The sequence below is a fragment of the Vicia villosa genome, linkage group LG2, assembly GCF_029867415.1.
Source record: "Vicia villosa cultivar HV-30 ecotype Madison, WI linkage group LG2, Vvil1.0, whole genome shotgun sequence".
Classification (NCBI taxonomy): domain Eukaryota; kingdom Viridiplantae; phylum Streptophyta; class Magnoliopsida; order Fabales; family Fabaceae; genus Vicia; species Vicia villosa.
Genome location: NC_081181.1, coordinates 161,818,180 through 161,829,778, shown reverse-complemented (window position 1 = coordinate 161,829,778; position 11,599 = coordinate 161,818,180). Strand labels below are relative to the sequence as shown.

General features: G+C 31.1%; 1 protein-coding gene across 2 annotated transcripts; it reads right to left on the bottom strand.

Moving 5' to 3' along the window:
* Window positions 1-4,287: 4,287 nt before the first annotated feature.
* On the bottom strand, window positions 4,288-9,525 carry LOC131647277 (uncharacterized). 2 transcript variants are annotated; one of them, XM_058917186.1, is made up of 10 exons: window positions 9,120-9,523; window positions 8,833-8,991; window positions 7,541-7,624; window positions 7,218-7,295; window positions 7,041-7,136; window positions 6,707-6,799; window positions 5,947-6,090; window positions 4,851-4,958; window positions 4,600-4,651; window positions 4,288-4,506 (listed from the first exon to the last, which is right to left on the bottom strand). In XM_058917186.1, exons 1-10 carry the CDS (start codon window positions 9,216-9,218, stop codon window positions 4,472-4,474), a joined length of 948 nt encoding a protein of 315 aa, XP_058773169.1. In that variant the 5' UTR covers window positions 9,219-9,523; the 3' UTR covers window positions 4,288-4,471. The 2 variants fall into 2 exon arrangements, with proteins under 2 accessions (XP_058773169.1, XP_058773170.1); XM_058917187.1 differs by lacking the exon at window positions 7,218-7,295 and having other exon boundaries at window positions 9,120-9,525.
* Window positions 9,526-11,599: the final 2,074 nt, after the last annotated feature.

Genomic DNA, 11,599 nt, shown 5'->3' with positions numbered 1-11,599 from the left:
TAAGCCCACTAAGAATAATAAAATAGTAAAGTTTAGGTTAAATAAAAATTAGGTTAATTAGAAAGAAGAGGAGAAAGAATTAGAGAAATAGCGTTCGTGAGAAGTTGTAGAGAAAAAGAAAAAGGGGCAAAAAGCTAGGTTCGATCAGAGAGTTATAGAGCGACCTTCAATCCAAGGTAAGGGGGAGGTTCTGACTCTATAATGGGATTTATGATGCTTGGTATGTGGGCATTAGTTCTATTTACGTAATCATAGGTGTTACGTTGTGTTGAGTTGATGAATTTATTGTATGATTGTGATTTATGCTGTGTTGATCAGTGAATTACCTGTAATGAGATTATTTCTCTGAGATTTTGGATTAAACTCAATTGAACATGTCTATTATTGATATATGATGAGTTATGAGTTGTTGTGTGGTTGTAGGAAATAAATAGAAATTTAGGTAAACTGTAAGTAATAAATTGTTCCTGTGATATTCTGAAATGGCATGATTGATCGAGTGAAAAATTATAGAAGGATCAACTAAATTTTTTTGATGTAATAGATGATTTTCTGATACACGGTAATACAGTGGCGAGTGCCACAACATTTAAGTGGAGAGTGCCACAATAATTAAATAGTATTTAAGTGCCTAAGTTGAGGCAAGGTGGCGCCTGCCCCCATGAGGAAGGGGGTGGCTGCCCCTATGTAAGAGGGAGGAAGGGGAGCCCACCCCTTGGATGAGAAAAAGAGAGGGGGGGCACTAGCCCCTAGTGGTGGGGTGACTGCCACCACTTTTAGTGCTTTTATTTAATTAATTCATGTACAAGTAGTTTGTAGAAATCATTTCTTAATTAACTATAGTGACAATTAGTAATGTAATTGCACATGTAGTTAGTTAATGAAACATAGAATTAGTTGGTTAAAAATAATTAGTAACATTAGCAGAAGGTTAGTGTTAACTGCAGAATATTAGTCGTAGGTATCAGTAGAAAACAATTTAACAAGAAAACATAACAGTAACTAGTAATGAAATTTAGTAAGTGAATAACAGAAAAAAATAGTTGAAGCTAACTGACAGTAAAACGATAGTATTATTAGAATGAATTAGTTCATAGCAGTACAGAGCATAAAATACTAGAACTTTAGCAGGAAATTATTTAGCAGAACATAGTCGAATTGTGAGAATAATTATGCGGAATGATTGTAAAATATTTGGGGGAGACCGTGGATTGTATAAGTTGTTGTAATGTAGATTTTAATGATGTAAATTACAAGTGGTGATGACTTTTATTGTGTTGCCTCTATTGATTGGAAAAACCAAGTTGTAGGTTTATGCCATTGTTGGATTGTTGTTATTATTGTCGCATTCCGAATGTTGTCGCCTACATAGCATAAAAGTTGTGAGCTTATGCTCTAGTTGGCCTGGACTGGTAAAATTTTTAAGTTGAAGGGTTATGCCTTGTCGATGCCTCTATTAATTGGCAATAATAAGTTGGGGGCTTAAGCCTTGTTGGTACCACATGCATGTGCATTGTAAGGAGTCGCATTTCATGTTGCACTTTGTGTTGAGTTGTGGTGATGATGAAATAAGTATTATATTATGTTGATAATATTATTGCGATAAATGTTGTTAAAAAGCTGTGAAGTGGTGATTTTGAATGAACTGATTCTGATATAGTATTTATCATACATCTGATTATATTTTTGATATCTCACCTCTTTTGTTTGAACGTTACCTCTATGTTGATAACGTGCAGGTAATCCAAAATGAAGGATGTCTACTTACTTCATTAGTTCGAGTCGGTGTCGTCTCTCTGATACGTAACACTTGGGGAAGATGAACGTTTGTTGCTTCAGTTTTTGCATTTTAAATTGATTTCTATTAAGTACTTTGTTGTTTTGAAGATGTTTTAGTTGGGCAAAGATATTATGTCATTTGAAGTTTAAATTGTGATTTCGCTGCTTGATTTAAAAGTTGATTTACTTTAAAGACAAAATTATGTTGTTATCGTTTCATCTGAATTTATGTGTTATGTATCTATTTTACATGCAATTAAATGTCGTTGTTTTTTAGAAGTAAATGTAGCATCCTGTTTGTGTGTTGAAATTTTGTAACTCTGATTTTAATAATAATTGTCGGGTAAAATGGGGTGTTACAACAACTAAATACGAGCATAATAAGTGGTCAAAGATGCAAGCATTTGAAGTAGGGTTTTGATTATCACTACAAAATCCTCTAATGATTGCACTCAACTGGAATAAAACTCAAGTCTCATCCTCAAGAAGAATTCAAAGAAGTTTCTATATGACTAGATTACCTGACAAATCTTGAAAGATGGGAAGTGTGAAAGTTTGCACTGTTGCGTCTAAGTGAACAATTTGTTGTAAAAGCACAAGGACGTTTTCGTAAAGTTATATGGGTAAGTCACACACACTAAAACATGTTTTCAAGCCTAATTTCTTAAAGAATTATTCCTTAAAATGTTTTAAAGTCGTCCCAGTTGAATCAAGGATTATCTAAATATTTTTGGACAAAATTTGTACTAATCGATTGGTACTAATACCCAATCGATTGGGTTAGTGCAAAAATCTTAATGAACGGAAGTGGATCTATATCCTTGATTTCCTTTTAAAATATCATTTATTTTAAGGCCTTTCAAAATGATTGATACGAAACTTAATAATAGAGATTATGGGAAGATTGAGAATGGTGTTTACAACATATATCAAAATTTAAAAGGAAAATGTATGATGTGTGAGACAAGAAACGAAAAAGATAAACATTGATTCAAAGGAGTGAGAGGGTTTCTAAGGAGCTAGGTAAGAAGAGTAGCGGCACCCCAAATGACAGATCCCATATTGGCTGGATTGTCTTCAATATTAGCAAAACCCTAATGTGTCTCACTAGTGGGTCGATCCACTATGTTAACAGAGCTGATAATTTTAGGGCCATATCCTTGCAAAAAAAACTATCCAACATGAGAATTGTATCTAGTTTTTTAGGTTTAATGGGCTTAAGCAAGATACTAGCAAGGACACTGTAATTAAGGCCATTTAGGACTAGTACCAAAAACAATAAACTTTCTTTTGATTTCAAAAATATATATTATAAAAACCCTCGCTGTGTTTATTAGAGTTGTTGAATTATAATTATCAACAACTTATTTATAATAATACATAAATATAAATAAGTGTTATGGTGTGGAATTAAACTTTAATAAATAATTTATATTCATTTAATTCAACTAGCACATATAGTTATACTATCTTCAATAACAACCCTCGTTATTCATTCATCATAAATTTCAATAATATAAGAAAATTTTATCCATTTACTTTTATTTCTAATTTTGCTATACATGTATATTATCAATGTCGTTTCATCGCATTTTTCTTAAAGATGAATAAAGTAGATTAATAATTAATTTTTCATGTTTTTTACCATAATATAATATGTAAGTGCTTTGAAAATATATGAGATATATAGAAAGAAAAAAAAAAGAAGATGAGGTAATGAAGAATACACAACAAATAAACTAATGTAAGAACATTTTCAAATTTTTTTTTTAGCGTCAATCACCACTAGATCAATTAACGAACGGTATATAATTTGATGAAAAACATTTCATACCAAAAAAAATAAAATAAAAATGGCTTAATGGAACTTAAATATTGCTTCCGAAAAACCAAAAGGCACTTCAAATATATCAAATCCGTGCATAAATTATCCACAGTTCGATTTGTCTTAAATTTTTTTTTGAAAATATACCTTCAAAATAAATACAAAAGTATACTTCCAAAATAAAAGTGGATTTTAAAGATGTATTCAAAAATACAATTCCAAATTTCAAATTTTGAAGAACATTTTGAAAATCTCTTAAGGTGTTTTTCTCTATTTAGTGTGAGATAAGCGATTCTTAAAAAAAAAAATTTACTAAAAAGTACAACAAGATCCAATCCAAATCCAATCTATTAAAAAGTGAATTCAAAACAAAAATTATATATTTGGATACCACACAACTTTTCTTATTTGTGAAAATTCTGAAGTGAAACACAATTTTTTATAAAATTCAAATCATTATAATGGAATACAACAAGATTAATTTAAATTAAATAAAAATCTTAATTGAATAAGCTTACAAAATCTTTAACTTTTTTTATTCTCAACAAAAACATTCTATCTTTAGTGTTTGCCCTCGTTGATTAATATAGTTTTTTCAATTTAATTAAAAAAAAACATTCCTGGCATAAGAATAAGAAATTCAAATAAAAATAAAATTTTATACAAAAATAAAACACACGCGAACAACAATTTGCATCGCTACTTCTTTTTAGGTAGTAAAACCAATTCATTTAACAACTTTAAACATTCAGTATCACATTTAGAATTCCCATTTGCTTAAATAGCTACGCACAAACTATACAAGAAATTTAGCTTACAGACTAACATAAGACATAGACATAAGCCATACAAGCTACTAACTCATCGTCATTTTATCTCATAGTCTTCTTCAACTTCACCATCTGCAAAAGTTCAAAATTCCTTAATATTTACTATACACACATTATACAAATATAATTACAAATATCCAACCCGTAAAACTATAAAGATCTAACCTTTGAGATTAACAGCGCGGTTTGCTTGAGTATCAGCATCACGGTTATATTCCTTGAACATAAAAAGACATGTTATTTATGAATAGATTCCAAATATTATGTACATATATTAAGCAATGAAAGTAGCATGTTCATCTTCTAGTTAAAAAGTGGAATATGCATTTTTAATTTCTAACTTAAAGCAAACATTAGGATCACATCACATCTTTGGTAGATAGGCATGCAAATTAAAAAATCTTGAAATTGGTTACCCTTAGAATATGATTTATCTTGAATGACAGAAACTTATTCTTCAGCTCTTTGGCCTCATTGCATAAATAACTCATATTCTGGTTTTTTACTTTCCATAAACCTTGAATCTGTAAAAAAAAAAAATTTAAAAAGCAAACAATAACAAGTGAGAGTAAAATGAATAGAAAAAGTATAAAAAGTTCAAAATTTATAACAGGTAATATGGTAGTCATAATCGCTATTTGTATCGTAGAATCACACATTTCCACAATCTTCTTTGTGAGTTTTTGCCTAACATGAAATCGAAAATGGGTAGGAACGGGTGGGATAGTCGTGATAAATCCTAAACTCGTGAGATCATTCCTGTTTTTGCAACTCCCAAGAAGCTGGAACCGGCTTCACAAGTCGAACTTTTGAGCTTATTGCTTAAAATCAATCTTCTGTTTAAAAAACCACTAAATTCGCAAAAGGCTCTCTAAACTAAAAAGCATTGTCTATATATCTGACATTTTAGGTAACGTCCTAGTTCTCTAGAAAAAGAAACAAAGAAACCTAAAATTCTAGAAACAGAAGTCTAAAAATTTTCTTTTATCATATATATAGACATGTAGAGAGCAGATTTTTTAGACAAAGAGGAAAAGAGAGTAAAAGAACTTTGATTATTAGAGATTCAAACAATTAAACAAACGAGAAAAAGAAAGAAGGAACATGACCGGAACAAAAGGGAAGAAAATAAAAGAAAAAGGAAATAAGCAATTAATAACATAATTTCTGTTATTTTCTCAGAAAGGAAGTTCTTTGTAATATATAATTACAGTTTGTTACACTATAAAATGAATGATTAATTCTTATTTATATACTGCCTACAAGTTCTTAATGGATAGCGGTAATGTGGGACCCTAACACATTAACTTTTATATAATTACATTTTTTATACTACTAATTAGCTATATATCCATATGTTCATATTAAAATATATTAACTTTTATATAATTATATTTTTTATACTACTAATTAACTATGAAGAGTTTCAAAAATTCTACTAAGCTATATAGGCTATTGCACCACTACTTAACAACGTTGATGGATACTTTGTATCTTTTAGCAATAACAAACCTGATTACAAACAAGTAGGGAGTCTCCTTTAACACATACATGCTTAAATCCTTTCTTGAGAGCTTGTTTTAATCCTAAAATCAAGGCTCTGTATTCGGCAACATTATTAGTAGCCGTACCAACTCCTTCACGCAATCGATAGACCTGCGGACAGATAAGAGTATGTTCTTTTCATATATTTACTATGAAACACGGACACCTCTAGAGTTGGCGTGTCGCGGTGTCCGACACGCGTCGGTGTCTGACACTTGTATGACACTCGTACAACATGTGTCAGAAAAATCATACAAGTGTCGAAAAAGTCAGACAAGTGTCGCCAAATAAATGATGTATTTTCTTTGGTTTGACACTTTTTAAATCGATGTCGGACACCCGTATGACACTATACAACACATGTCGGGCAATTTAAAGAAGTGTTTAAAAAAGAATTTTGTTGTTTCCTTTGCTTCAACATGCTTTATACATTTTTTAAAGACAGACATCACACACATCTAAAAGAATTAAACATGTATTGAAGCAATGTTATAAATGAAAATTAAAGACTATTTTTTATTAGAATATTTTTAACTCTTTTCATAATAGATAGATCAATTAAGTTCAAGTAAGCTCATATATGTAGCGGTGTTGGTATCCTATGTTTTTGACATTATCGGTGTCGGAGTGTCCGTGTCGTGTCCCAGTGTCCATGTCGGAATCCGTGCTTCATAGTATATTCACATAATATTATAAAAATGATTTATTATTGGTACAAAATAGACACCTTGCTTCCATCATCTGCCCTCAAAATTGCTCCCGCACCGGCAAGTCCAGGGTTCCCTTTAGATGCGCCATCAAAGTGAAGTGTACAAGAAATCTGAAATAATTTTGTGATTGTATTAGCTATTTTATGGATAAATGAAAGTTCGAATGTAAACCTCTATTAAGACATAATCAAAATAAAAGATAACTAAATGTAAAGACACATATTTGAACTTGACTGACATTTGATATTAACCATGCAAAAAACAAAAACTAACGCAAACCTCTTACGTCTGACGTTTGATATTAACCACGAACCTCTTACGATATTAACCACGCAAAACACAAAAACTTACGCAAGTATTAGTAGACAGATCTGCTTGTAGTTGTAATCCACTTGTACAATGCTTCTTTTGCACATTTGTTGAAAATGAAAATGATCCACCTCCCTTCTGTATAAATAAAAGTTCCGCGATAGTCAAATCAATAACTGAAATTATTGGTTGAAGATATTTTTAAAATTGACAACTCACATTAGTATCAAGTTGCATGGCACAATTTGGTGACGAGGAATTCGTCATAATTGTTCTTCCTCCGTTAAAATTAGGATTCTGACAAAAAAATTGATCTCTTTTTAAAGTTAAATGTTTGTCCAATTAAAACTTGCAAGAGTACGACACTATTGGTATAATCAGTACATAACATAAAAACAGTTTTAAGACACTATCACAAATAATGTTAATAATAGATGAAAACGCATGAATTCAAAGTCCACCACAAAAAACGTAGGAAAAAGTTATTTTGGACAAATAATATATTCCATAGACTATAAGAGGAATATTTTCCGATAACTCACACTATCATCAACTTGTAATGCACCTTGCAAGCTCTTTGACGAGGAATTCACCATAACAACTCCTCCAGAAGAAGAATATGGATCCTGAAAGAATATCAATCTCTTCATGAAGTTGGGATTTTTTCTAATTGCAAACTTGCCAGACACAGATGGCATAAGATTAAGAAGTTATAAGATAAAACGATAATTAATGATGAACCACTGTGCAATACAATCCAACATAATAAGAGAGGAAAATCAATGTTCTCAAACAGCATTGCTAATATTGCTACAGCGCCATAGTATAGCGGAGTTTGGTAAATTTGGAAGGTAAGGAACGACCAAATTTTCAAGATCATAGTGCAACCGCATGGTGCAGTGGTAGTGGTGGATGAAACCAAGATGGTGTCATGGCAATGGTTCCTAACAAATTTGACTAATTATCCAAGTCTTTTTGACGAATGGTGCTGGAATCCATGGGCTATTTTTTCTACCTAATTGGCACAACTATGGATTCTATCTCTGATTTTCAGGGTGGTCTAGTGGCTATTTCTGTAGTCGAGTTTGGACAAGGGAGTGTCGGAGTGAGATGCTTTCCTTCAGTGGTTGGAATCTTGCTTTTCGGTATTTTGATTGTGTTTTTTCTCTGGTGCAAATTAGCAGGGCTGCTGCCTCTGCCTGCAGTGCAAGGGCGCTTATTTTTTTCTTTTCCCGTTTGCCAATTGCTCTGTTTTGGACAATGGTTTGCCATTCTCGGACAACAATGTAGCTTCTCAGTCATCGGTTTTTGGCACAGAAAGAGGGTGTGTAGGGGCAGCACTGCACCTTGTGTTGGAATTCAAACGAATTAATATATTTTGATGTTCAGAAGAAGAACAACAAACACTATTGTTCTGTAACATGTAATTTAATACAAAAGAGTTTCCAAGTTGAGGCAATAGCAATGTAGCAAGCCCCGTGTACAACCTCTTCTATCCTTGATTGACAAGTATGAGGAAAATGCAAAAGTTGCAGCATAAAGTTCAAGTTAACAAAACTAAGCCTTTGGACGCACATAATACCGTTTTTTATTTAAGTAGTAAAGACACTTCTGATTGAAGGCGTCTTCGGTCTTACACACTTGGTAACATCTAACACCAATACATTTGGTTGCATTCAATTATACTATTTTCTCAAACTATTATCTTTATCGAAACATCATGTCCGATTGTCCAGAATATGTGTCAACTTCATAGGTCTATATCCCATATAATCGGAAAACTCACAACAAATTTAAGACAACAACAAAAGTAAGAACAAAGAGTGTCTCAAACCTGATAAGGACAAGGAACAAGTTTTCCAAAACTAGCTGCATTAACATTAGCAGCAGTGATAGAGTAAGTGGCTCCTTTAAGACCATGTGAGACAAGATACTCCTCAGTTTCTTCAGGTAAACAAAACCCTTTATAAACACTTACACTCTCACCACAAACCTGCATTTAAAAATTAAAAAAAAAAAAAAAGAATCAAAACATAAAATTAAACACTTGAAAAACATAACTGCTTTGAAACAATACACACCCACATGCATAAAATTTATAAAGATAAAAACTTTACATACAGAAGATGAAAGTAAAGGTTGGATATCAGTTAAAGACTTGTAAATGCCAACAAGATTCCCTTTTTTAACAACATAGAAAGCGTCTTTTTCATCAGCCATTGTAACACTGCAAGCAAGCAAGCACAAGGGCACCACTTAGTTTGAGAGAGGAACAACAAAAATTGGGAATAGGATTCAGTAACTTTGAAGGGTTGAGACTTTGGTGACTTGAGGCAAATTATAACATTTTTTTAGAATATAAAATAAAATTAAGATGAGAGAGAGTATTGTAAGAGAGTGTGTGAGGTAAAGTCACGGTGCAGTTGACGGGTTAAAGTCACTAAAACCCAGCCCCAAAAATTGGTATCAACTTGACGTTAAGACGGGACATATGAGACTGTTACTGTTGATGTCGTGTTTTTCAAACCTAGGAAGACGAGAAAAATAAATATTAAATTGAGTTTTTAATCCAAACAACTCTTTAATGCAGTGTTTTAAAAACCGGACCGGATTGAACCGGACGGTCGGACCGGTTGAACCAGGAATCGGTCAGGTTCGATTATTGGATCGTATATGTCATTAAACCGGTAAGAACCGATCAAAATCGGTATAAACCGGTAAAACCGGAAAAACCGGCGATTTTTTAGAACCGGTGGTTTAAATGCATTTTTTATTTTTTTTAATTTTAAAAACTTAAAACAACGTCATTTTAATTATTTAAATGAAAAATTAAAATAAAAAATAAAAGAAAATAATAAAAATAATAAAAAATAAAATAAAAATAAAAAGAGAAAATGGGTGATGCACTGACAGTGTAAAAAAGTTTTACACTGTCAACCAATCACAACCATGAATCAGGACAAGTCAGACTGTAATTTTAAAAAAACTTATATGACATGGCAAAATGATTTGTTTCTATTGGATGACAGTGTAAAACTTTTTTACACTGTCAGTGCACTACCTTTAACCTCAAATAAAAATAAAAATAAAGATGTTTCAGGTGCGGTTAATTTTGTTGCCGATGATTTTGATATTGAAAAATGGAGATACAAATAATTTTTTCTTTGAAATAAAATTTAATAGACAATGAAGTTAATTTATTATAATTTATTCAATTAGATTATTTTGCGATTAAATTTTGTTTGCAAATATATACTTTGTAATATTTTATTATGTGTGATAACTGTGTTTAAAATTTAAATCTAAATTATGAACTTGTGAATTTATTTAGGATATGATATTTTTTTAAAAATTTAAGTGCCAGTTATATATTGTAGAGACTGAATCATCATGTTTAACATGTTTTATACCTATATAATTTTGTTATAACGACCGGTCTATTCAACCGAGTTATCCGGTTTAATCCAGTTTAGTCATGCGGTTCGACCAGTGACCCAGTGGTTTGACCAATAAACCAGTGACCCAGTAGCCTCACCGGTTTGATGTCCGGTCCGATTTTCAAAACATTGCTTTAATGACTATATGGGACCGCCAATTCATTTCCAATTTTTTCAAAAACACGATTTTGGTTTGGCATTCGTATTTGTTTATATAATATATTTATTTTAAATTAAAAACAAAATTTAAATCAAAAATTTTGAATCATAAATATTAATTTTTATATATTTAAAGATATTTAAATCAATAATAAATTTGTTCTAGTATATAAATATTTATGATTAGTAGGGGTGGAAATAGGTTAGGCTAAACTAGGCTTTATGAGGCCTGGGTCTGACCTACGATAAATTTGAAAGGTCTGAGTCTGTCCTGTGACCTATAATAGGCTCTCTTTTTTGTCTGATCCGACCTTTTCAAGAGTCTAGTCTGGTCTGAAAGCCTATGTAAAAGTCTATTTTTCATTATGGTTTTCAATTAATCCATATTATTTAAGAAACCTTATCATTTGTCCTTTATATTCATGTATATAAGTCGGCCTATTTAGCCTCTGTTCTAATATATGTGCATATATAGGCTTGCCTATTTAGTCTTTTTCTAATAAACATGCATATATAGGCCGATCTATTTAGCCTATTTTTAATATACTTAAAAATATAGGTCGGCCGATAAGGCTTTATAGGTTTTTTTAATAGCATAAGTCTGGCTTATTTTATTAAATAGGCTTTTAAAAAAGCCTAAGTCTGGCTTTTTTATTAAATAAGCCTAGCATGGCCTTATATAGGCTAGGCCATAGACCCCTGTAAGTAGGTCTGACATATTCCGACCCCTAATGATTAGGTATCATTTAGAAAAATATTTTGATCAATAGTAAATTTTTGTATATAAAAATATTTAAATTAATAATAAATTTTTTATCTCGTATACCATTTTTTAATCAATTATTTTTTTGGATCATAAATACAAATTTTCATATATAAAAATATTTAGATCATTAATAGATTTTTCTCATATACAAATATTATTTATGTTTAGGTATCGTTTACAAAAATATCTGAATCAATTGTAAACTTTTTTATATAAAATTATTTAGATTAATAATAGTT